General features: G+C 39.8%; 1 protein-coding gene across 4 annotated transcripts in view; it reads left to right on the top strand.

The window, feature by feature from the left end:
* The window catches only part of THSD4 (thrombospondin type 1 domain containing 4), a 345,093-nt gene that overhangs the window by 39,977 nt on the left and 278,339 nt on the right, over positions 1 to 26,777 (top strand). For 2 of the 4 annotated variants that reach the window (XM_061999825.1, XM_061999823.1), the window contains exon 3: positions 25,372 to 25,479. In XM_061999825.1, coding sequence (XP_061855809.1) covers positions 25,451 to 25,479 — 29 coding nt within the window. In that variant the 5' untranslated portion in view covers positions 25,372 to 25,450. Of the gene's footprint in view, positions 1 to 2,728; positions 2,995 to 3,191; positions 3,261 to 25,371; positions 25,480 to 26,777 lie in introns of those variants that run through there. The other 2 variants (XM_061999824.1, XM_061999827.1) reach the window with 2 other exon arrangements.

Genomic DNA, 26,777 nt, shown 5'->3' with positions numbered 1-26,777 from the left:
CTATTCTGTTATCTGTTTGCCAGTCTTATCATTTAATGATGTAATCTAATCTGAATTTTCAAAGTAGCACTAATGTCCTGTTCCCAGGCTGCTGTAACCCGAAGAATTTTAATGAAACTAACTGAAATAGATTCCTATTCTTTCACTGAGGCAGCTGGCCAAAGAACTGCCTCAGGGGCAGGGAAGTCTTTCAGCTTTAAAAATAAAAATACCCCGCTACCCTTTGCATCACAAACCTATATCTTTAGAGCTTACTGGGAGAGTGGTGCTGGTGGCCATTGCTGCCCTTGCACCAGGAGACAAGATGTGGCTGGATCATCATGTGCCAAACACATGATCCGGCAGGTTGATTCCTGCCTTCACCCAAAGTTTTCTTTTCTTTGTGAGTTAATACTTCCCACAAACATATTATTTTCTACTGCATCTTCTGCTAGCAAATTAAAACATCAAACAAGTGTTTCCTGTGTGGATTATTGCATGAAAAAAAAAATTAAACTAGTGAATGCTGTTTTCTGTCAAGTATTTATGTTTTGCTTTATATTTAAGAGTGATGTCATTTCACAATCCCCTTCATGTCTGTCCCTTAGGAAAGAACAGCCAATAGCCTGAGTATATTGGGATTTTTTTCTTAGATAGCCACATTTCTCAGACAGCCACATTGCAATGTAACGAAGAGACTTGTAGCTCTGCCATTGTTCTGAAAAAAAATGAGTGTCAGCTGCTCTGATCCACAGATAAGGTGTGGGAAGGACTGCTCCTCTCCCCCTCAGCAGCATGACAACATCTTCCTCTTGCACACTATGGGAACACACTATGTGTGCTGTTCTGAATAGTTCATCAACAAGGGGAGGAGGAAATGGAGGGATGAGAGAGAGGATTCTGCATGAGCCCTTGGGATGGAGCAATCATTCCAAAAGTCAAATAGAAAATGAGAGATCAGGAACATTAGAGTAAAGGCACTAAAAGAGACAGGAAGAGAAACCAGCACCAGTACTTTCCCTGGCTTTTGAAAAGGCTTCTACTTTTGTGGTCTCTGCTTTAACGTACCAGGCTCCAACTATTCTAATGCTATCAGTGCCCAGCTAAACCGGCCTTTGGGACCTCCAGGGTGGAGGCTAACGCTGTTTAGATTCCCTAATGTGGAAGCAAGTCCTCCTGCCTCGGAGGACTGATAGAGTTTGGTTGCTAATTTTCAGACTGGTACAGGTTAAGAAATCTTTCCCCAATATCAGGAGTTAGGAACTGACTCAAGCAGAGCAATCCCACCATGTTGCCAAAGCACACAAATTAGTTTATTAATATGTAAGTACTTGGGTCTTTGTTCTCAAAAAGAAGCTCTTTTCTCTAGTCCATCTGGCCACAGGTGTGTCACCTGGAAGCAAACAGTAGTTGTGTAATTGTCAAGAGCAGATGAAGTAGAACATCTACTCTGTGGTAGAGATTAGAGCTACAATGCTGTAATCTGCCAGAGCTATTCTTGCCCACATGTTACCTGATTTAGCAACTAGTCACTTATTTATATTCTTCATTAAATCATAGCTAGAGCAGCACAGCATTTGCTTCCTGGTAGACTGTATATTGTTGCCAAATAGGCGTCTAGCTTCTGAATTACAGATACAGGTTTACCTGATACCAACCCACAGCATAATTGAGGAGGGACTGTAACAATTCTCTCTAGATTAAATCTGTGGTTTCCAAACCCATTACATACTACAAGTGAGACCTCAATCTCCTGGAAGTAGTATAGCTACCCTTCTCTTTGTGGTATAATGCAGCCTTTCTTTGCCAGAGAGAAGTCTTTAACATACAGCTGTCTACAGCTGTCTTATTATAACGGAGATCAGATGGTGCCTACAGGACATCTGAAACTGCTTGGGACTGCTAATCTGGGGCACTTGCCTGGTGAACGTATAGGAAAAACTAAGTTCTCTGCAGTAGATCTTTTGGTTAGAGCTTGTTGCTATTTACATAGGCTTGGGAGCAGAGCTGAGGTTTTTTTTTGTGCAATGAATAGCACAGTCAACACATCATCTTATAGTGGTTCGGCTGGGTTCAAGTGTAATTGAGACCAAAATGTTGCCAAGAAAAAACAACTTGTTTTGCTGTACTTTAAAGCAAATGAGTTCACCTGCTTGGGCTGGTTCCAGCACAAGAATAATAGTTTTGAGGGTTTTTAAAAGCATAAACCTAAATGTTGCAATGAACTATTGCCAGTGACTATCTGGTTCTAAGGTTTAGAGCTCACGCTGGACACTTTATTGCACTGCTCATGAAAAACGCCCTCAGGGATCTTAGGTCCAGTACATTTATTACAAAGCAGGAACCGAGACAGATCCTTTTTTCCCCCCGCTAAGATGCTGACTCAAAGTTACGAAGGACGCTGGTCACCTATGCTTGTCTGTGGTTCGCTTTTCGCAGTGCGAGCATATCGCTGTTACCGGCTTGGTTTCACATCTTGGACTTTCGGGAGCATAGCGCCAAGAATCACGCACTGTTTTCTAGTTGCAGGTTTGCTGGAAGCAGATGGCCTCTCATCCACCCGGCCCGTCGGCAGCCGCTTCGCTGCCCTGACGGCCCCGAGCGCCGCTGTCCCCGCGCGGCGCCACCTGCGTGGCACGGCCCGCCCCGCCCCGCGCCACGCCGCGGCCGCCAGGTGGCAGCAGGCGCGGGCCGCACGCCGCCGCTGGCGCTGCGCGGGAGGCAGGCGGGAGCGCGGGGAGAGGCTGTCCCTCAGCCGCGGAGCTGCCGCCGACCTGCCTCGGCTCCTGCGGGACGCCCTGCGGGCCGCGCTCCGGCGTTCCCGGCGGAGGGGACGCCGCCTCCCATGCGCCGGAGGTCGTGTGGGTGTCAGCGCTCTCGCTCCGCGCCGCGCGGAGTTGCGCCTCGTCGTGGGGTGACCGGACGGGACGTGCGCGGCGAGGGACAGCGGCGCGGCGAGGCCCGGCCCGGCCGCCCCTGCCGCGGCAGCGCCCTGAGGAGGGAGCCCGGCGCCAGGTGGGCCGGCGGGTGGGCGGCCGGGCGGGCCCGGCGCTTTCCCAGGGGGAGCGGGCGTCCGGGCGGCGGTGCCGGTGCGGCTGGGGGTGTGCGCGCAGTGCCCCGAGGCGGGCCGGGGCTCGGGGTGGCCGCGGTGAGGACTTGCTCCGGTCCGGGTTAGGCTTCAGAGCCGTGGCGCGAGGAGCTTTCGCGGCCGGCTGGGAGAGAGCGTTCGGGTCTGCTCCGCGAGATTCCTGCGCCTCGTGTTTTTGCCTGGTGTTGGCTCTGTAAGTAGCCATTTCAAAGCTGCTTTGCTTGCACGCTCGGTTTCCAGGGGCAGCATCCAGAGGGTGTGTAAGGAGCTGCTTGGTTTTGCCTCGGTGTCCCAGCAGAAGCGGTAACTGCACGTAGTCTCAGCTGAATCCAGAAGTTTGTATGAGAGAGTGAAATAAGTGAATAACTTTCCTCAAGAAAGAATGCGTGTCGCAATTGTTCCAGTTTTGGGCCAGATCTTTTGGTCTGTCTAAGCACAGTGAGCAACGCATGAACTGTGGTTGGCGTTTGGTGTTTCTCTTCACGCTGCCCTGCTTCTGGCTTTATTACGCCCTCTCCTGCGCTTAAATTCTAGGAACAGTCGAGCCGTTCGTGTTCAGTGTCAGACTCCAGGGCTGTACACCATAGGAGAGGGGAAGCTCAGAATACCTATTCTGCTCCAGCTATAGCTTTGCATTTTTTCAGCTGTCACTGTGCCCACACTTGTGTATTCAGTGGCCTTAAACACACTTGCCGTAATTCATCCAAATGTGGGGGATTTTTGTGCTAGAAGTGTGAGCAGTTTATAAAACATGGCAGCAGTGAGTTCCACAGGTTAATATGTTGTGTGGAAAAACTACTGTCTCTTGTTGCTTTTATATCTACTGGCACATACTGTTCAGCCGTTTTGAAATTAGTGTTTGTTCTCTATTCCCTATCTTTGTGCTAATTCAGGACTGTATTCTTTCATTATCTCTCTGCCTCACCTGTCCCTTGTGTTGAGGTAAAGAATTATTAGCTTTTTAGTATAAGAGTTCTGTGTGTCTTGACAGAGTCATCACCTTTTCCAGGATTTTTTTGATTAAGAGATCAGCAAAGCTAAGAGTTACATTCAACATTTCAGCATGGGTTACGTAGTGTTATGAGGATGTCTGCTAGCAGAGATGAGAGATTTAAGTTGGTGCGCCAATGATGTGATTAGACAACAAAAGAAATAGAAATATTTGTAGCTCCCTGTGTGGTCAGTTCTCTGATGATGAATCAGTGTGGTTTATATTTTAATCAGAAACTGCTATCTAAGTAACTAGTTGTTAGTAGCTCAATACAAGGATATAATACTGTGGATTGAATATTTGCCTAATTAGCTCTTCATATTCTGTCAGTTTGCTGTGCATGTTTCTTTTGTCTTCTGTGGCAAGAGCAAGAACTGAAAATAGCTCAAATTTGCTTGAGTTAGTGATATTTATGGAACTGCCAGTGCACTCTTACAAACTTGATCTATCAAGCTATAGTTTGCCAGCTCAGACTTCTGAAATTCATTAGACAGCTATAGTTCTTGATGCTTTTTCCCCCATCACCTCTTTTCCAAAGAATCTAGTGGGACAATGGAGTCTACTCTACAATGGAGTAGGAAGAGAGACAGCCTTTCAAGGAGAAAGTTCTGTAAAATGAGAATTTTTAGCAAAATTGGAGATAAGAGATCAGCTGGTTTGGGTTATCATATAGAGGCCTTCAGTTGAGTAGGTAGGAGACTTGGATTATGTGTCATAATTGTGCCCTGAACATAGCTTATCAGGTTTTATTTAGGAGCAGGGCTAATTCCAGGTCTTGCTGATGAGGACTATAATCTGAAACAGTTCCACTGGAATTGAAGGAGAAACCTCTTGAGTACAGAATGACAGAATGATAGGGGTTGGAAGGGACCTCTAGAGATCATCTAGTCCACCCCCCTGCCTAAGCAGGTCCACCTTGATCAGATCACACAGGAACATGTCCAAGCAGGTTTTGAAAACCTCCAGAGGAGGAGACTCCACACCTTCTCTGGGCAGCCTGTGCAAAGGCTCTGTCACCCTCCCAGGAAAAAAGTTTTTCCTCACATTCAAATGGAACTTCTTGTGTTCCAGCTTGTGCCCATTATCCCCTTGCCCTGTCACTGAGCACGGCAGAAAAAAGGTTGGCCCTGTTCTCTGGACACCTGCCCTTTAGGTATTTATAAGTGTTGATGAGGTCCCACCTCAGTCTTCTTTTCTCCAGACTAAACAGTTCCAGGTCCTGCAGCCTTTCTTTTAAGAGAGATGTTCAAGTCCCCTGATTATCTTGGTATCCCTCCAGAAGTTCTCTATTGCTCTTGAACTGGGGAGCCCAGAACTTCAGATGATGCCTCACCAGGGCCGAGTAGAGGGGGAGGAGAACCTCCCTGGACCTACTGGCCACATAGTTAATGCATCCCAGGATGCCATTGACCTCCTTGGCCACAAGGGCACATTGCTGGCTCATGTTTAATCTGCTGTCAACCAGCGTCCTGACTCTTAACTTGGAGGCTCTTGGAGACTCTTAATGAAGCACTTGGAAATGTTGCATAGTGCAAAATTTCTGTGTTTTCACTCTTCATACAACAGATTCGTTCAGGGCTCCAGCAGATTTAATTGCAGAAAATGAATTAGGTTGCTGATAGGCAGTGATGAGTTTTATGATGGCAATATAAAACCTTTGCTTTTGCTGTAGAACAAACTGAATAACAGTTCTAGTAAAAAATGCGTGAAATCTGAATGCAACCCAAAAGTTTACAGATTCATCTTGAAGTCTTAGATTGACCTGAATATGTGATTCTGTGCAGACAATGACATCAGAAAAGCTATTTTTCCACATAGTAATTTCAATTCTCTGTGATGTGACATCAGAAGTGTCATATCCAGACCACTTACCATGGTAGGTGGACGGAAATTGGAGGTGAAGAAGTGCTGGTCAGACGCTTAGTAGTGATATTTTGCTTTTTTTTTTTCCACTTTAAAACAGGCTTATCATCTACAGTTAAGTGCATGGCTTTGAGTTACTCTTTTAGAGAAAGGTTTGATGGTTAAAAAACTCCAGGAAACTCCAAAGTCAAACATGCATAAGCAATTTTAACTGTGTCCTCTGTAGAGTTGTGTTGTCATAACAGACTTCAGTTTTAGATGGTTATTTTTTTGCAAGTAGGAAAATAGTAAGAGCAGAAAACTTACTATATGAGACCAACTTCTTAAATAGTTCGGGCCTTGATAGTATCACTTCTACCACTGCAGACAGGCAAAGCATTTTGTAGCTTTTCATTGTGAAATGCTTTCAGTGGTGATAGTGCTAGCTGGATAAAGTAGCCTATGAAAAGTCTTGTTCCCTTAAGTAGGCACATATGCTGCACAGCTAGTAATTACTTTATTTTCAGAAAAGCAGTTTAACCTGATATAAATACAGTTTGGAGGATGTATCAGGTAATTGCAAAGCTAATTCAGTTACAAATATATATGATTTAAATAAGTTACCAATGGACATGATTGTGTAGTAACGTATAGTAGGTTGTGTGGGAGTGGATTATTGTGTGTTTTGCATCTACATAACTTGCATTCAGGATAGTACATTACGGTAAACAAGTTTGTTCACATATATTAGATTTTTAGGGAGAATATATGGTCTAGTACTTCATTTAGAAGATTTATTAGGGGGATGTTAGGCAGATATAAATAAAAATGAATGATAAACAGTGACCTGATAGGCACTGAATTTGGCCTCATATCTTACTCTGTACAAAGGGAGTGTAGCTGAAACCATGGGCTTCAGTGTTGTCTGACTGGTTTTTTTTATTTAGTTTTGTTCATTTTGTTAGTTGACAATAACAAATTCTGTAATTTAAAACAACTCTCTTATCTCCTCCTGGAATATTCCATCCCACCCACTTTTCTCTTGGGAATTTGTGAGTGGCATGTCACATGTCAAATTTGTGTAGCTTCTCCCTGCGGGGTTATGGCATTCCCAGAGATGGGTCAGTGTTCATAATTTTGGTTGCTGTTAGACTATCAACACTTGTCAACACCACCTACAGACATTTTTTAAGTGGCAGTACCAAGTGTTACATGTGGGGCTTCTTGGCAGAAACTGTTCTCACACTACAAATATTCCAGTGTTGATTTGATCTCAGTATTTTCTTTGTGAGTGAAAGTAGCCTTATCTGTTGTTTAGGTGATTCATGTATGAGTTGCCAGAATGTGGGCTTCTCTTTTCAGTGCTAACATTGACCTGCTGTGTGCTGCTGCTGAAGTCTTTTTGTCATGTTGCTCCATTTCTTTTCTCTATGTACCAGGTGTGATAATTACAGGATATTGGCCAGCTGTTAAACTTCCTGAAGACAATTTGCATGGAAAATACTTTATGATTAAAAAAAAACACACAAAACCCCCACACTGGAATAAAAATATCTATTGTATATGAACAAAACCAAATTCTGTGGTGTGTGTGTCATAGGTTTATTACTATGTTTTTCAAATTGTAGATTAAAACCTTGCTTCTTGGCTATTTCACATCAGTCCTGTGCTGCTGCTACTTGGCATCCCACTTCAGTATTTATTTTGGTCCTGGTTTTGGAATTTCCCTTCACAGGAAGGTTCAATACTCCTTATATGGAAAAAATTATTTAAAAAAAAAGACTTTTTATCCACTGGTTCTGTAGATTCTTTACCCAGTAAATATAAGAGCCACTATCTCTTTCCTTTAAAGCTCTGATCTAAGGGACAGTAAAGTGAAGGAAAAGGTTATCAGTAACTTCAGTGGCTTTTCGCTCAAGGCATTCATTCCCAGCTAATGTGCACTTGTCATTGGAAAGAATGACCTCTGGTTTCAGCAATGAAGTCTTCATGACATTTTAACCATCATTTCAGTATTTCTTTAAAACCTGGCTGTTGACATGCTTGCCTTCACGTGTAAGGAACTACTACTGTGTATCTCCTGGTTTTACAAGTAGGCAATGCTTTTTGATTTCTCCAAAGGGACTAATGCTGTGTCTGGACTGTGGTAAAAGCTCAGTTTGTGCTGGCAGAATGACTTGACACAGAGCACATGAAGGTAACTCAGACATTGGCTCACATTACTCATTTGCATTAATGAGCTAGTGCTTAAACATGATAATTTTCAAGCATTGATATGACTATGATCTTGGAGTTTAGCCTTGTTTAAAGCATGGAGCCATCCTTTCCTCAAACATTTTTCCATATCATCACTTCAGCACAACTGTAAAACAAATCAAAATATCTTTTCTTAGACAGTGCAAGAGCTAGTAACTTGTTCTTGTAATCGAAGTTATATGTGTCATATAGTCAGTTCCTGGAAATTAGGCCTTTAGGAGACCCTCTGGGTACCAAAAATATTCTGTTTAAATTACAGGTCTCAGAAGATAAAACACAACTCTTTGCAGAGGATCTACTTCTTCATAACTGTGATCCTGGATTCCCCTTCCTTTAATACTGCTATACACTCACTATACACTCACAAGTTACGCATAGCTATATTTGGGTAAGTGTAGAGAGAAATGCAGTTCTTCAGAAAGCTACCTTTTTAAACTGCATTTTTATTAATTTCATTTTGCTTACTAAATTGTGTCTTTTATCCTATAATGAAGTTCTTAAAATCTTAGAACAAATAAGAGAGGAGTGCTCCCTTTTTGTTAAATTCAAGGGATAACTGCTGTAACCACAGAATTTTCAACATCTGAACTTTCTCTTTGTCTGAGGGTTATATTGATGACTTCTTGTGTAGGAATGAAGTTTGACAGAGAAAACTGTGAGCAGAACCTTTCCAAATTACTCTCTGTCAATGCAGAAGCAGGGCTGACGTGATGCTTTGGACCTTGCTTGCCTAAGAGGTGGGGCAAGGTCAGCCCTTTGTGGCTGCAAGGCCTGGTGAGATGAAAGAACAGGACAACTGGCAGTTAAATGTTTGTTGTGAGCCTAATGTGTAACGTTATGTAGAAGCCCGGTGCTTTCCTGTTCATTGCTTTCCGTGTGAGTCATGATACCTAAGTTGGAATGTGTTTTCTCTGCTCTTGTTTTGGGAAGAGGATGGGTAGAGAGGCCATTTTTAAAAGCCCTTCTTCATGAAAGCTGCTTCTTGGTGAATAACATTTGTTGTGCCTGGCCTTGCTGGGTCAGCACTTGGATATGTATGAACATGGAATACTACTCCCCCAAGAGAAGAACGTCACTTAGATACTCAAATATCCTATGACTAAAATCTGTAATCCAGAATCAAGCAGATTCCCCTGATACTCCATTTGGATTAGCTGGAGAGAAGTGCATGGAAGGACAACCCTATCTCTAAATGGCAAATTCTACGAAGCTGTTGACAATAATGTGAGAGTAAATAGTGACTTGGAAAGTTTTCAGATGTCCTGGATTTTTTTTCCACAGTAAAGGTGATTGCTGTATTTCTGGCTTGGTGATATCAGGCTGCTATTTGTTGGTTGTATATTATACTTGTATTTTTATTTGGTTATTTTTATCTAAAACATGTAGTTTCTACGAAAGTAAAAAGAAGAAATTATTTGGCTTATCAGATTGGCAAAGAGAAGCAAGAACCCGTCCAATCCCACCCAGTGTAATTACAATAAAATGACATCCCATGACACAAGCTGCCCAAAAGGGTGATAAATTATATGGAGTGGATGCAATTACTTAATCTGTCAGCAATGAAAGCTCAGTCTCATTTTCCCAAAGTTCTGTGGAGCTCCATTCACTGGGGAAGTGAGTGTGGAATAGTGGGCAAACCTCTACCAATCTTCTGGATCTATTTGTGGAATTTAAGCACTTAACTAGAACAGCACAAGAATAAGGATTTACAAGAACGGTGTGTTAACCATTAACTGTTAGTAGTATTGTTCAGCTTTGATGGCCCAGGAAATACTCTTCGTGTATTGAAACATGAAGGCTAAGGCAGGATGTCAGTTTTTATTTTTTTGTAGTGATAAGCAGCTGTTAAAGCTGTAATTTCCTATATTGCTTTACCTCTTCAGACATGGCTTGTACTTGTTAATACATATTGGACATTGTAAAGACTATCTCTTTTCTTTCTTCTAAAGACTATCTCTTTTTTTTCTTCTCCCCTTACCCTACCCCCACCCCCCGGGATTTGCTCACATTGTCATTAAAGAGTTTGGAGTGCTTTTGTTGTTTCTTATGTGACTGTTTATAGTTTTGCAGGTTTATATTTATTACTTAGGCACTGATAATATGGCTGTAGTTAATCAGTTGTCATAAAGCTATCCCTTCTGCCTGTATATGTTGCTGGACAAATTAATCATACCAGAGCTGAATGCAAAGTGTTAGTTTGTGAGTGTGTTTAAAATGTAAATAATAATTATTATTTTAAACGGGAAAAGAAAATCCCTCTGCAGTTTTAAATTATAAGAGTATGAAAGGACTAAAATGCCTCTTCTGTTTTCCTACTGTTAGAACTGGACAGAAATGGATCTGACTTCTTTTGAACTGTGCTGCTTGTGATTAAATTGTGATTGTTTCTACTGCTTTGAAATGGAAGAGGGGGAGAAAGTGTTTCCAAATGTATTTTTCTGGCAGTTGAAGGTTCAGAAAGGTAGAGTTTTATTGTTTCTGCTTTTTGTTTTGCTGTTTTCCTCAAGTTATGGTGGAAGGGCTTTCCAAACTTTAGGCTTTTAAAAATTCCTGTTTACTTGGACCATGCATATTTTACACTTAACCAGGAAACCCAGTGTCAAACAGTGCCCAGAATGATTACATACGAGTTTCATTTCTTTCAGCAAGTCTTCACCTATTTCCACCAGTAACTACTCAAGCAGAAGATTGCAAGTCGCTATATAAACCCTTACTTTTCTGACTTTAAGCAGCATGCACTAGAGCAATAGACTGATTTAAAAAAATCAGGCATACAAAGCTCTGTCATGTTTCTTTAAAGATCACCACTTATCTTGCATGGTCTGCCTGTGGCATAGGAACTATTTAAAGCAGCAACTGAAATCCATGGTGTCTGAGGAGCTACACAATTTTCTTTGCCAGCACTTAGTAATTGACTGCTCTGGTCTTGCAGATTCAAGAAGTCTCTCATTCACATTTGAAGTCCCCATTTTTCAGTTTGTAAACACGTGGATATTATGCTTGAAGCTTTAAGTGGTGTCATATGAAGGTCAATGGACTATAATAACCTGCCCTCAGGCACAAATAAGTTCAGACTCTTCTGCCAAGACGTGACCTTTGATTACTTTTTACCTGATGTAATAAGGGCCTTATTCAGAATTCTTCACTCCGACTTAGGCAGAGTCCCAACCATTTGAATAGATTTGTTTGAGCAAGAATGGTTGCAAAAGTTCCTGAAGGAGGCCATGATGATAGCAGAGATTTCTTCATTGTAGGTAAGTTAAATAAACTGAATAAGCTTTGGCATTTATTGTGGTTAGAAAAGAGAACTGAAATGTAAGAGTGGATTTTGTTGTGATTTGCATGGCCACTAACTCTGAAACTACTACTACTAAGTACTGTTCTGAAGCTACACCTAATCAGAGGTAGTGAGGAAAGATGTTTAGGCAGTATAACATTTGTTATATATAGGCAGAAAATAATACTTCTTTCTGAAGTCATCACTGATTTCAGATACAGCCAGAAGGCTGAATGTGCTGTCAGTGAGTAGACTTGTGTTGTGGTAGTCATGCTTTTCTGCTTTTGGTGTCCTCCTAACCCAGGTATGCTGTCGAGCTGTGACATGAAGAATCACTCAAAACTAAGTGTAATAATTTTGCCCAAACTGCTGTGTTGCAAGATGGGATTGTGAGTAGGCCAGTTTATCCTGAATGAAGTTGTGTGTGGCCAAGTGGGAAGGCAGGATACAGTCACCTTTTTACTGTGCTGTGACTAACTGTAGTGCTGGTTTCCAGTGTTCTGTTAAAAAGGGGATTTCCATTAACCTTGCCTTTCTTGGCAAGCCCGTGCAGGGGTTGTAGAAAAGTATTGTACTTCTTATTGTCTTTTCTCTTCCACCTTTCTGGCTTTTGCAGATATGAGAATGGGTACTTATATGAATCAGCTCCAGTGAATGACTTTGAAAGAATGGAATCAAATTTACTCCTTGCAACATCAGCTTATACAGTCAAGTCTTGGGACCTCCTGTCAGGCAAATCTCTCTTAGTTGCTTAGAGGCTGAGGAAAACTCAAGACTAGGACCTGACCTGGAATGGGTGACTGGAAGTTAAAATGGAATACAGTCTTCCTGATTCATTAGTTTAGTTTTTGCATAATGCTTTTAGCAAGGGTGGTAAGGGTCATTGGTGATTTGGTGAGATTAGTGTCCTTTATCTCTCAACCATAAACTCATTCTTCACACGCCACTGGACGGCATCTTCCAAAATACCTATCTCCTAATAGGGAGATCCGCAGCGAGTGAAATGTTTCAACTTTGCTGCTCAGTGATTGATAGCCTGAGATTCCTTGACTGTATGATTATCTTTGTGGTTTTGTGTCAAGGACTGATATCTCCTGTAGGAGTGTAATAGTTTATGCAGTTTACATTAAATGGACTGAAATACTGTCATCTAGACCACCAGAGCACAAGACGTAGATTTGTAGAATATCTAAAATCCATTTTGAACTGACAGGATGAGAGTAAACAGCTTCCACTCCCCATCCTAAAAGATCTTGCAGTTCAATTTTAAAATGCAGGAAACTGGAGGGTTCACCGCATGGAGGTATGACTGCTGCAAGAGTTAGGATGCTTCTGAAAGTCTGAACTGAATCAGGACTTGAGAAAATTATATTCAGTTGCTTCAGTCTCAAGGAGTAGAATTGAGAACAAGAATTGTTTTGGGCTTTCTGAATGTATGAATTTTACATTTCTTCTGCTATCACTGATCATACCGAATCTTTATTTCTCTTTTTCTTAAGAAGACACAGTGATTCTGTTGTTTGTCATTCTTACTGATGAAAGCTCTGTAAGAGCAAGAGGACCACAGGGAAAAGGACTTTGATCACATTTAATGTTTATCATGAAAGCCCTGGTCAATTTTTTGGACATTGGTTAGTATAAAAGGTACATCAGTAGATACTCGCTGTTGTTTTTTCCCTCCAGTTATGACAGTATTGAAATGAATGTTAAAATGCCTTAAAACTTGTGTAGAAAAGGATTTGGGGAGTTGTTTTGGCGTACATGCCCACATTAATCTCCATTAGAGAGAGTGCAGGAAGCCAGTGGTCTGCAGTGCAGCACTGCATTGAGTTAATGGGGATATAGCCCTTGGGCTAGGAAAGTCACCTTCCTTTGCCCCTGGAATGCATGAGAGGGAGAGAGATTTGTTTAGTTGTGGCCTGGCATAGCCATTTTAAAATGTATTTTCTTTGTAAATAGATGGGCTAATAAACTGACACTGAATTGCCTTGCTTTTACCTGTAATTAACAAATACCAAATTTTTGTTTTATTTAGTTTTTTGTTTCATTTTGTTTCTTCAATCCTGTGTCCCATTCAAGTATTGAGGCAATGCCAGCTTTTCTTTAGAATGCTTAACCCAAAGCAGAGAACTACGTAACAGGCAGGGAAATCTCTGAACTTCCAAGGGAGTTATTTTTATCCTGTTTATAGTTCTGTACACAGAACGTAATTCTATAGAAGCCCTTGGAGTCATTGTAGCCGAAGTGTGGAACTGAACTTCAAAGATCTTAATGGTAACAATGGATGTCTGTGTTATAGGTACATTTTCCAGTTAGTATCTGTTCTGCTGCACAGACTTTTACTTTAGAAAATTAGGCATCTCTGACAATAGTGGATATGAATAGCTATGCAGAACGAATATTTAGTCAATTGTCAAGACTGTATTCCCTCTGGTAACTTTAGTGACTTCTTCCAAGGACTAAGAAGGTTTCCAGTAGAGATTGACTAACAAGTTGGAAAAGAAGTTTGATTTCAGTTTCTAAGCATCCTTCTTTGAACAGATACAGCTTTGTTACTTGTCTGCTCTTGAACAATGTGTAAGTATTTTCAGAAAGCATTGTTATTTGGATGTTTTACTTACGCAGGGAGATGTTTCCTCCACTGACACTTCAAACAAATTGGTTTTTTTCTAAATAAGGAAGCAAATATTTCAAGTCCCCATCACATACTCTCCGTCCTGTTGTGTTCTAACGCTGGTACCCAAGCATCTCAGAAATCCTGTGAGCAGAACATAAGAAACTTAGTGAAAGCTAATACTTGGAGAGGGCAGGTGTTCAAGTAGTAGTACCTTGATGGGGACACTATTCTTTAGATTCATGCGTTCACCTATTTTTTAATTTCTTCCTTTGAAAATGACAGCTAAGAAGTTCAATATTTTTATATTGTTGGAAATGTTTCTGTGTGTTCACAGAGCATTGCATTGCATTGTTAGTATGAATCAGCCCTAATTTAGAGAATGGGCAGTTTCACATCAGGTTTTCTGTTTGTGTTGGAGCCACGCAGTTAGTTGTGGTAGGCTGTGATATACACATCTGTTTAACAGAAAGTGAAATATTTATTTTGAATGGAACCTTGTCACCAGGAACACGTGATCTTTACCTATGCATGCTGTTGAATATTGCCTAAAACTCAGGGCAAAAAAATTCTTCTCTGAAGCACAGCCTCCTATATTTTGTACCTTTTTTTTTCCCTGTATGTCTTTAGAGCAGAGCATGTTAGTTAATTATCATGGTAAGTGGTTTAAGAAAAAATGAGAGAAGTATTCTCCCAGACAGACATTCTCCTTAAACAGATGTCTGAAAACAATGTTTCCTCTTTGCAAAAGAAAGGTATCTTCTAACTGCACAATTATTATGTAATATATGGGATTTTTACTTGATGAGGGGTGTATCCCGACTGTGTTACTAAGAAATAGCTGATTATACTGCCGAAATATTTTCTGTATTACTTTCCTTGTACATGTGCCTTCAATTAGCTTTGCTGTAATATTCGTTTTCTATGACCTTTTCGTATAGGACTCTGAGTGAGGCTGGTGGGTCCTTGGTTTTCATGCAGAAAACAGTGGGTCCTAAGAACCATTGTCTACTTCTTGATTTAAATCCACTCAATGTTGCAAGCCTATGTTTTGAGGAATCTCAGACTAAGATTGAAAGTTAGAAACTTTTCTTGGATTTCAGAGAAACCCCTCATGTTCTGAAAACAGCTTTAATTAAGAAGGCCATGAGGAAGCATAAGAAAAGCTAATTTTCTTTTTACATATTTACAGGTTAAAAAAAAGGGTCCAAGAAATCTCTGGTATTCCTAGTTGCTCTGAAATAATGCATTATTTCAGAGCAACTAAATGAATAGACTTGGAGAGTGACATTTCATACATGCTACTTCTCAAATATTTCTAGCTAGACCATTGTACCTACCAGTCACAGCAGATACTTTTACTTGAGTCTCCACAGCATACAGAGGGTCTCAAATCAATATATGAACCAAATCCAAAACATCACTCTAGCAACTTTGCTTGGTAGGAAAATATCTAGAACACTATCTAGTTGAAAATAAATCCGTGCTTTTACTGCACATTTGTGTAGGCAAGATTGTAGTTGTTTAATCATAGCCAAAGTTCACACAAGTTCACACAAGTCTGTTTCTTTTGCTTGTCATAACAATGAAGGATTCACCTATCTTTTGTGTTGATAGTTATAGAGATGCCAGGTATTTCTACATGACTTTTTAGACTTTTAACTATTCCTTTTTCGGTATCTTTCAATATAAATTCTCAGATTTATATTGATCATGATTATGGAAAAGTAAGAAAGGTTGTTTTATAAAGAAGGTCTTTAAAATGTAATCTCCCTCTAACTTGTGCAATCCCTTCTACATCTTTAGTTTGGAATGCTCAAGTTTTAGCAAAAACCTCTTTAAAAGGACAGCAACATTTATTAAAATGTGTCGAATGTGTCTTGTTAAAAGAGTTGATGGTTTCTAATATGTGGAGCTGTGATAAGTAGCACCTTTCACACTCTTCAAATGCTGAAACTACTAGAATTTCAGTTCTTTGGGCTGATTAAGTGTGGAACAGGCTGCTCTTAATGGTTGTATGTACGATGAATAGTAGTAGATTTTTGAACGGAAGGAATTTGCAGCTACATTTACACGACACAAGTAGGATATATTAATTGAACATTGAGTAACAACTTTCAGATGGGATCAGAAATGCTCAGGTCCTTACATACTAATGTTACATAAGGTCTATCCTGTTTGTTCTGCACTAATCATACAGAACAGCTATGGTAAGAGTTGGAATTCCTTAAATCACTGGATGGTATCAAGATTCCTATAGTAGCCTCTTTAAAGAGAGAAGGTAAAAAACCAAACCAACCACCATTTGGCTTGACTACTTTAGCGTCACTGTGTGCTGGGCTTTTTACATACCTACAGATACATGAGTGCATATTTTGTATTGATCCTTTTAAGAGTAATACCAATTAACTTATATAAAATAGAATTCTAAGTACATGCTGCAAGTAGTTGGTCTATCTTCTGCTTATTGGAGGTATTTTCTGCTTTCCTTTTCTGCCTATGAAGGCTTTTGAGGAGTTAAAGGAACTTTTCAATAGAATACGGCATCTGGCTTTGCTGCTTCACAGAAATTGTGGAAAATGTTATTCTGACTTCAGCCTGCCCTTAGAAAATAATACAATAAAATCAGGGAGAAGTCAATGACCTGGTGAAGCTCTATATAGGTTCCTAATGTGGAGCTTAATAACATTTTCTAAATTGGCTGCTGTAGAAGACAACATAGAGTCAAGAACTGAAAGATGCACTTTGAGCTGTGATTTCTTGACATAACATTGTTCAGTTAGAAGTGAAGTTGTCCATCTACAGTGTTGTCATAACAAATCATTCTTCTGAAAATTGTAGTTATTAAGGACATTTTTAAAAATAATGCTGGGGCCAAAATTGCACAGCATGTTAGTTTGAAGTCTTGAAGTGAACTTAAGGTAGGTTTGCAATAGTTTCCACACAGTTATGTCCCAAGAATCTCGCTGTCAATTTGGAGAGAGATATGATCTAATTTTTGTGATTCATTTTACCTTTTGCAGAAGGTAAAAGGGAGTTCTGCCTGGAAACCACATACAAGAACAGTAAATGTAGTAATCGTTTGTGAGAATCAGATAATACTTTAAAAGGTGAAAAGGTAGCAAAAACACACTAAAAATGGCAATTTTGATTCAGCCTGAATCTTGAGAAAAAGTAATCTTTCTGGATTATTATTTCAAAGAATAATTAAGTCAATTTTTTTGACACTCAAATTGATTTTGTGTTTTCTGGTCCTTTTTAAAAAGCATAGATAAATCTGATCTCCACATAAACCACCTTTTCGGGATTTGAGAGGTTAAAATCGTATCAGCATTATTAATCAACTTAGCACTGCTGCTCCAACTTGCTTCTTTTGCACTTGATCTCAATTAACTAAATGCCATAATTCATGCCACAACAATATATTTTATTATGAAACCTGTTAGTCTGTTGTTAAACCTGTTTAAGCTTATTATTGAGTTTAAGGGGTCTTTAGGCAATTTTAGATCAGATTCATTATTATAATATTTTCACTTTTATGCTATTTTTATTACTGGTGCACATTCACCAAATACATAACCAGCGTTGTGAACAAAGGCTAAGAAAAATATAGTAGAAAACTTAAACAAATCCTTTAAGTCATATATAATATGACTACAACTCCCAACCTATAAACAAGCACTTTCTTGCTTCTGCCCTTTCCTTACAAGATTAATGTCATAACCTTTGTTAGATTTTTAATCAAATTATATGTACTTCAATGAAGACTGAAGCAAAACTGTTTGAATTGTGGCACCTTCCAGCATAAGAATAGTTTTATAAGCCAAAATTTGCCTCTTGTGAATGGATATATTGGGAAATTGTGTCTGTTATCAATGTTGGATTTCACCGACTTTGTGTTTGTCTCTTAGATTATTCAGAGGACAATGAAATGTTATAGAATTGGGTACCAAACAATCAGGTTACACATATTTTCCACTGAATTCCAAAAGAATGCACTGAAATTATTATTTGACAAGTGGAACATTTACTGAATTAAGAAACAGCTCTGGAAATGGGATGAAAAATCCAGACTTCTCCAGGGTAGCCCCGAGCTTCATCATTATTGTTTTATTTAGGATCTTTGTAGGCACCTTCACCTACATCCATTCGTGAGGCAGTGGCAGAGGTGCGGCCCTGAGGCAGTGGGGAGCGCCGCTCCACTCCCCGCAGAGCCCGGTGAGTCACGGCTGCCTATCACAGGAGCATGAGTCACCAGGCTCGTAGGCAAAAACAGATGATCCCCGAGGCTAAGTTTAAAAGACAATTGGTAGTTGCACCTGTGTATGTCAAGAGGCTTGATCTTGCCTCTGTGGATGATGTTGTTTCTGGAGTACACTTACTGGACTGGAGCAAAGGGGAGGAGTGTGAGATTTTAGGCAAAGAAACACAAACCTCTGGATCTTGATCAAGCTTAGATTGGAGAGAAATGCTGAGCTTTCTTGAACTGCAGTAGTTCTGGGCACACCCAGAACAACTTGGAAGTTTTCAGACCATTTAGAGTAAGACAGAGGGGCACCTTCAGGGTTAGACAGAGTAACTTGCAATTTTTGTTTTAATGAAAACGTTTGTTCTGTGTGTCACAACTTTTCATCAGATCTAATGCTATGTTTCTCTGTTAGGCAACTTTCAGAGACAAGTTTATGTTTTAATATAGTTAGTGAATATTTGAAGAGACAGAAATTGTGGTGGTAGGTGTCAGGAGCAGCAGTCCAAGCTGTTGAATGTATGCACAAATTGTTTAGCTAGGTAAACCTGGTGCATTGTAAGGTGCTTTATCAAAGTATTGTGAATGTAGTGAGTTTTGAATGCAATCCAAATAACTTGTTTTAAACATCCTTTAATAGGTGTGAACAGCAAAACTAATAGATACACTATTGAAATGGAACCATTGAATTACTTAATTTCCTGATATGCCTGATTTTTTAATATATTGCTTCTTAAGTTTCCTAATGTTTCTGAAGGTTTCAGGACCTTTGTGTGGTTAAAGTTTCTTAAGATTGTTAATGTTTCTCAAGGCCTTAGGACTCTGTCAAACAAAGTATTGTCTAGAAAGAGAATACCCGAGATAAGACCTGTAGATGTTCAAGATGTAAGTTAACTGAGTTAGCAGAGTGTCACCAAACCAGTGATAGCAAATCACTTAAGCAAATCTAGAGGACAAACAATGAATACCACTGAGGGAAAGAATGGATTGTAGAATTGCGTAATTATTTCCTGGAATAGACATGTTTATGGCAAATAACCTCATGAAAGGCATTCAATATTCATGTTTTAATGTATAAAATAAATGTACTTGTGGCATGCACATTTAACAGAAGGATCCCCATGCATCCAGTGCTGTGGTAAAGAACACCTGCTTCATAACCGTTCTGTTGTTATTGAGTCTTTGTTTCAGAATCCTTACCCAGCCGCACCTAACTTCCCACTCTCACTGAGGAATTTTTAGAAGGCAAGGGGGTTTGGAAACTCCAACTTTGAATCATTGTAACCAATGTACAAGGCAACAGATTCAAAGGCAATCTTAAAGGGTATATTTTTAATTTAGGTATTTTTAAATATTTTAGAGAGATATATATTTCTTCATACAAGAAGAGAGTTTTGCACATCAGTAGAAACCTGACTTTAAACTGAAGGTTTCACATCAACTTCTAGTTGCTGTTTTCAGTAGCTGGCAGGATATGTTGTCTACCAAGAAAGATAAATATTGAAGGAAATTTAAGTTTGCTTGCTATATACCTAAGTCAACAAGATGAAATAGACTAAAAAGCTCAGAGCAATTCTGAACTGAATTGAGTTAATGTATATTTCTATATGTTGTATCTCACATCCTTGCTATTAGTTAAAATAGGAGGTCTTGGTTTGTCTCAGTAGGTATGGTACATATGCATATATTAAGAATTTTCTGTTGCAGTTAGTGTGTAGATGGAAATGGATACATGGGAGTTGACAGTGCTTGTAAGAAGCCTAGGTTGGTGCTAAAATGACTTTGGAATTCATGAAAGTGAGGTACCATCCACTCACAATACACAAAGGTTACAGTCACATGAAAAATCATGTGTGAATAGTCTTGTGATATTTAAGAGGTTAGGATAACTAATTCATTGGCTTTCTGCAAATTCTCAAACCAATTTGTAGGAAGATGTTTCTTTATGTTAATTAGCTGAGAGAACTCTGACTGTTGACTTCCCGGTGGACTTTCTTCCTCTTTTCTTAACTTTCTGCACAGCATCTGCTGTGATATTTCTCAATGACTTTGATGATGCAATACACAGCATTCTTATTGTGTCCATTTCTGCAAATTAGTGGGATTTCCTGTGAGCCTACTAGATGGGGTTTTTTTTGAGTTACTGCTGTGATGCATCTCTCCCGTGTTTTGAAATCTCCATTAAAAATTAGTATTTTTGTTTTCTAATTTCAGTTAGGCACTCATCTGAGCCCTTCTGATAAAGGGCTGCAGTGTCTGACTACAAGTGGGCTGCTAGGTTGTGGTAATTCGGGAGACTCTGCAGATAATGTTGAAAGCTCTGCAGAGAGAGACCTGGGAGTCCTGATTGATAATAAGCTAAACATGAGCCAACAATGTGCCCTCGTGGCCAAGAAGGCCAATGGCATCCTGGTGTAGCCAGCAGGTCAAGGGAGGTTCTTCTCCCCCTGGACCTGGTGAGGCCTCATCTGGAGTACTGTGTCCAGTTTTGAGCTCCTCAGCTCAAGAGGGATAGGGAACTTCTGGAGAGAGTCCAGTGCAGGGTCACCAAGATGATCAGGGGACTGGAACATCTTTCATAAGAGGAAAGGCTGTGGGAACTGGGGCTGTTTAGTCTGGAGAAGAGGAGATTGAGGAGTGATCTTATTAACATTTACAAATATCTAAAGGGTGGATGTCAGAAGGTTGGGACATCTCTTTTTTCTATAGTAGCTAGCAACAGGACAAGGGGTAATGGGATGAAGCTGGACCACAAAAAGTTCCACTTAAATATAAGAAAAAACTATTTCACTGTTCAGGTGATGGAGCAGTGGCACAGGCTGCCCAGAGAGGTTGTGGAGTCTCCTTCCTTGGAGGTTTTCAAGACCCGCCTGGACATGTTCCTATGCGATCTGACCTAGGTGAACCTGCTTCTGTATGGGATTTGGACTAGATGATCTCTAAAGGTCCCTTCCAAGTGCTGCCATTCTATAATTCTATGAAAGTAAGCATCAGAGTAGTTTTTGGTAAATACCAAGATAAAGGATTGTTATGATTAGCTCATAACTTGGTAGTATAACTGCTGAGACAGGCAGCAGCAATTTGAAGGTGTTAGGATTATTCACATGCAGTGTGAAAGGGGAGAAGGCTTAAATCTGAGTCTTTATCCAGTTTCATTTTCTGTGACTGAGGCACATTTTATTATATGCAATGAAGTGCATCTCACTTTGATTGTCGTGCCATGGTTGTTCTGGAGACGAGGTTGAATTTTGTTCCATCATGTTTGTTTGGTTTGGGGTTTTTTTGAGGGGATTGTTTTTTGGGTTTTGGTGGTTTTATTTTTTCCTCTGTCCAGTTTCATAGATTTTGTTTTCAAGCCACTAGGAGGTGAAATGGGGAAGATTGCTGAAATGTCAAATATTTTAATACAGTGAAGAAAGTGTTGCTAATTCTACTGAAATACAGGAATGTGGGTTGCTTCAGCTGCCATAATAGTATCTATTAAAATGTAAATATGGTTACTAGAAAGTCTTTTGCTAGATAAGTCTATAGTGCTTTTAAAACACTTGTGGGAAGTTAATTTTTTTACATTTGCAAGATTTATTGCAGTGACTAGCACATAGTACACCTTATCAGGGTTTTGAAGTTTCCATGCCAAATTTTGTATTATTCAATCCTAGTGTTAACTGTCTAGCCATTTCAGGTATTCATATTGCCCTGGATCTTCTGGGGGAAAAATGATTGTCACATTTGGTCATTTTCATAGCAAAAACACCACTGCCAAAATTGACATTTCTTTCAATAGACTGTAAGCACTCAAGTGCTTAAATAATACTGAAGACAAGCTCTGAAGTCACTTAGATATTTAACATTTTTATACTGTGTGCTACAAATAATATTTCAAAAGAAATCCATCTTTGACTTACAGTAAGAAATATTTTAGGTATTGAAATGTTGTTGAAAGTTGAGTTTGAAGTGCAACCTGACATTGACAATGAAGATGAATCAGAAAAGTTGAGATCATATACATGCACTTTTAAGGATAATCTCTAGGAAAAACTGGAGTATCCTCCCCCCTTCTTTGCAAAAATAGATCCATCATAGTGTCTTTTTTGTTTTTCAAATGAGGTGCAATTTACAAAGGGGATCAGAGGAGTGCACATTTCTTTTTCTACAAGTTTGTATCAGGTGACAATGATCTGCTTAGACTGTGTCCCTGCATGCAAGGATATTGGACAAAAATACTACTGTGGAGTGAAAAAAAACCCTTGAGTACATCTGGTTAAAAACAGTGATAAGAACTCGAAACTGTGTTGGTTACAATCTATGTTACATGCATACCCTTAGTTTCAATAAGTGATATAAAATACTTTTGCCTCAGTTTGGTAATTAAGAGTCAGGTTGCAGGAAGTGAGACGTTTGTTTCCTTCACAATTCAAAATGTCTGTTAGTAAACAGTATCCTAGGGGATCTGTCTAAATGCTTTGTGTTACTGCTGTATATGTGAACCTGCCTAACATTTAAAGGAATGTTTGAATTTTTTCCTGAAACTGTGCTAAAAGCGCAAACAGTGTGAAGTGTTGCAGGAGATCTAGACTAAAGATCTGTTTTCAGAAGTGCTGCCTGTCTTTAAAAAAACAGTTTGTTAAGGTTTGACCTAGGCTAGATGTCAGGTCCCAATTGGAGCTGCTCTACCATTCCCTCTCCTCAGCTGGACAGGGGAGAGAAAATACAGAGGCTGGTGGGTTGACATAGGACAGAGAGAGATCACTCACCAGTTACTGTCACTGGCAAAACAGACCTGATGGGGAAAAATACAATTTATTACCGAAGGATTTGGAGTAAGGTAATGAAAAGTAAAACCAAATCTTAGAACATCTTCCCCTCACTCCTCCTTTCTTCCTGAAATCAACTTCACTCCTCATTTCTTTATGTCTTTCCTTCCTCACCAGGGCAGGGGAACAGGGAATGGGGGTTACAGCCATTTCATCACACATTGTTTCTGTTGCTCTTTCTTTCTGATTGGGAGGACTCTTTGCACTTTTCCCCTGCTTCAGCATGAGGTCCCCCCCATGGGAGACAGTTCTCCAGAAATTTCTCCACTGTGAGTTCTTCTCGTGGGCTACAGTTCTTCAGGAACTACTCCAATGTAAGTCTCCCACAGAGTCACAAGTCCTGCTGGCAAACCTATTCCAGTATGGGCTCCGTTCTTCACGGGGCCACAGGACCTGCAAAGAGCCTGCTCCAGCATGGGCTTGCCATAGGGTCACAGCCTCCCTTGGGCATTCGCCCGCTTTGCCCTGGAATCCTCCCCAGGCTGCAGGTGGATCTCTGTTCCACCATGGCCTCCGTGCATGGACTGCAATGGCAGGACCTGCCTCACCATGGGCTGCATCACAGGCTGGAGGAGAATTTGTGCTCCAGTGCCTGGGTACTCCAGAGTCTCCAGAGTTGTTTCTCTCACATATTCTCATTCTGTTGTTTGGCTGCGTGTTGTTTGGTGTCATGCAGCAACTTTTTTCTCTTCTTAAGTATGTTAATCACCATTACTGATGGATTTGGCCTTGGCCACTGTCAACTTGCCTTGCCTCTGTTGGATGTGGGGGAAGCTTCTCACAGGACTCACTCCTGTAGTGCCCCCTGCTACCAAAACCATGCCAGGCAAACCCAGTACACAGATGTACAACATTAAGCAGTTAAATTAGTGAATGAGTTTGAGAAATACTTTCTTCTTCATGACTAACTCAAACCTGTTGCATACAGAATGTTATGATATGTTTCCAAGTACTTTTATGCCTTCTGTTTAAAATAAATAAATAAATAATCAAACAATTAAAAAAGAGAGGAATTTTATTTTACATTTATTAGAAGTATTTTGTGATTTCTGAAATTTATTATTCTTTGATTTTTGTTTGAGAGGAGGGGAATATTTAGCTTATCCTTTTACCTGCAAACAATCCTCATTTTCTAGCAGCAGGATCGGTACTTTACCTAACTACACATTTTTAAAATTCGTGTAAGTCTTGTCCCTTTCTAGACGTTTTAATTATCTGGCTGCCTGACAGAAATTGAGGGCTCTTTATCTGTGAACAGCAGTGTTCTCTTGTTTTTGTTCACTCTACTGCATTTCAACATGTAGCCACTTCTAAATGGCAAGATACAGAATGCAGTTGACCAAGTTCTGAAATGTGTGGATTTAGGTTCAGTTGTTACAGCGTTTTATCTCCTTATATCCTTCCCCCAGCTCCCTAGATTTATATTGTATTTCCCTACTGAAAGAATCTCTTTCCTGTCTGAAAATTCCAGAACAGTATTTTAGTTGTCTAATATATGACTACAAATTTACCAAAATAAGAACTTCCCAGATATCTGATGATTTCAGAGTGTTTCCAGAGAAATGAGTCTATCTAAGTAATAACCCTCTCAAGGACTGGTAAGACTTCTATGCATTTACAGTACTCATGATACAATGAGAATACTTAGAAATAAGGATCAGTTGAATTTGTATTCAAAACGCTGTTTAACTCCAGATTTCCTCTATGACTGTGGACAAGGCATATAACTTAGTTGTGGTTGGGTTTTCCATGGCAATGGAGAGGGAACAACACTGCTTTTCTCTGTTTTTTTCCCTACAGACAGTATGAGCACCCACAACAGAATCATCTTTGCATTGCTCACAAAATGGAGAGTGTATTAATTGTATTACTGTACAGTAGAAATTGGTAACCCAGTTTCAGTTCTATGAATTCTATTAACACAAGACTTTATTGAAAGCTGTTTGCTTTATTGTCATGCAAGTGAGGTACTGGGAATGTGAGATAAAAAGATAAGTAAGTTTAACATCAATTTTGCATTCTTGGGAATCAAGATTTTTCATCCCATGGCCTTTCAGCAGAGCACTTGGGCACCGTTAAAGTCCTATTGCAAAACATGGGTATGTCCATCCATCCATCCATGTAACATACACTGCATTTCCAGCGTTGTAAAGTCACAAGAACTGAGGCAGAGATGACTAATATAAGTATCTATCCAGTTTCATAGACATCCTGGAAAACACTGATTAAGCAGCATTACATGATTTTCTCTTTTCTTTTTGTAGAATTTGTGTTTGACCAGCATTGTGCTGTACCATAGTGAAGAGGTGTTTTTTACTTCAAGATACTTTGCATTGAAGGATCATGGTAGACAGTTTAATAGTTTCTTTGAGGTAAGTGAAGCAATATAACATTTAAAATTGTATTTAATATATTCTTAACATAATGTAGCAAATATTAATTTGTTTGTCTCTTACTTTGGTCTTAAAAGTCTTTGTGTAGTAGGAGGATAAATAAAAGTCTTGTCCAAAGACCAAATAATCAAGTACATGGCACACCAGATACACCAACCTTTGGTAATAGTAAAAAAGGAGATTCTCAGTGTATGTTTATCCCTAGAGCATCTGTTAGTGAGTGCCAATGTGATGATATATTATTGGACAGGTCATTTTTTTTTTGGATGAGGCTGTATAAGTACAGTCACTGGATTTAAAGTATTGATTTGCATGTTTTAGTACATGTCAATCATTCATTCTGCAAACTGCAGAATTCTTCAAACTTCATTCTTCAAACTGCAGTTCATTCAGGGATTTATATTATGAATTCCTGAAACAATTTACCAATAGGCAAACCAATAGGAAAGACCTTTCAGACAACATTCCTGACAAAGAAAACTTCAGCTGTTTCTAAACTGGTCTGTCCAGTTCTGTAGTTGGCCAAGCAGTTTCAGAGAAAACAGGCAGCTGTGATGCTACTCAAACAAAAGTTGGCCTCCTTCAAGGAATGACAGCTATGTGCTTTCTCATTTATATGGAGATACTGTCAATAACACCTCTTATGTAACCTTCCTTCTGCCATTCAGACTTTGAATTGTAATTCTCTCAGCCTCCTAGTATGCCAGGGCAGATTCTACGTTAAAATGGATCTGTCACATTTCATTGACATTGCGTCTGTTATCTTTCCTGTGGAGACTTCTCCCTCCATAGCTCCTCCCAAGCTGTCCCAGACTTAAGCTGTTCTGCAGACTTTCATTTGGGAGGAAGTCGGGAGTCTGAGACAGCTGTACTGCTGTACTAATCACTTGGCTAAAATACTTTCACTCCTATCTAGACAATCTACAGTTGGCCGTGATAGCTCTTCATAAAATACATCTACTAAGGGACAGCAACCATGCAAGAAATCTGTTTTGGTATCCTGCAGCTTCACTTATGGAGAGCTAATACTCACTGCAATGAGTATTCCTAATAGGTGTTAAATAGCAAACTCTTTTGGCTACTACCGCTTTACTTTGCTCTGTGCCTCTCCCACTTAAACAGAAATTAGTATTGCCAGTAAAAGAAAGTGAGTATGCTTGCTCCCTGCAACTTGGATAGACTGATATTTTGAAGCCTGACTTAGCACTATTTGAAGTTAAGTACCTGTAACTGTCAGAGCATCAGTTGTACCAGCATGGTTCTTACAGAGAGGCCTG

This window comes from Colius striatus, chromosome 7, assembly GCF_028858725.1.
Source record: "Colius striatus isolate bColStr4 chromosome 7, bColStr4.1.hap1, whole genome shotgun sequence".
In the NCBI taxonomy this organism is placed as follows: domain Eukaryota; kingdom Metazoa; phylum Chordata; class Aves; order Coliiformes; family Coliidae; genus Colius; species Colius striatus.
This window is presented reverse-complemented; position numbering and strand designations above follow the sequence as displayed.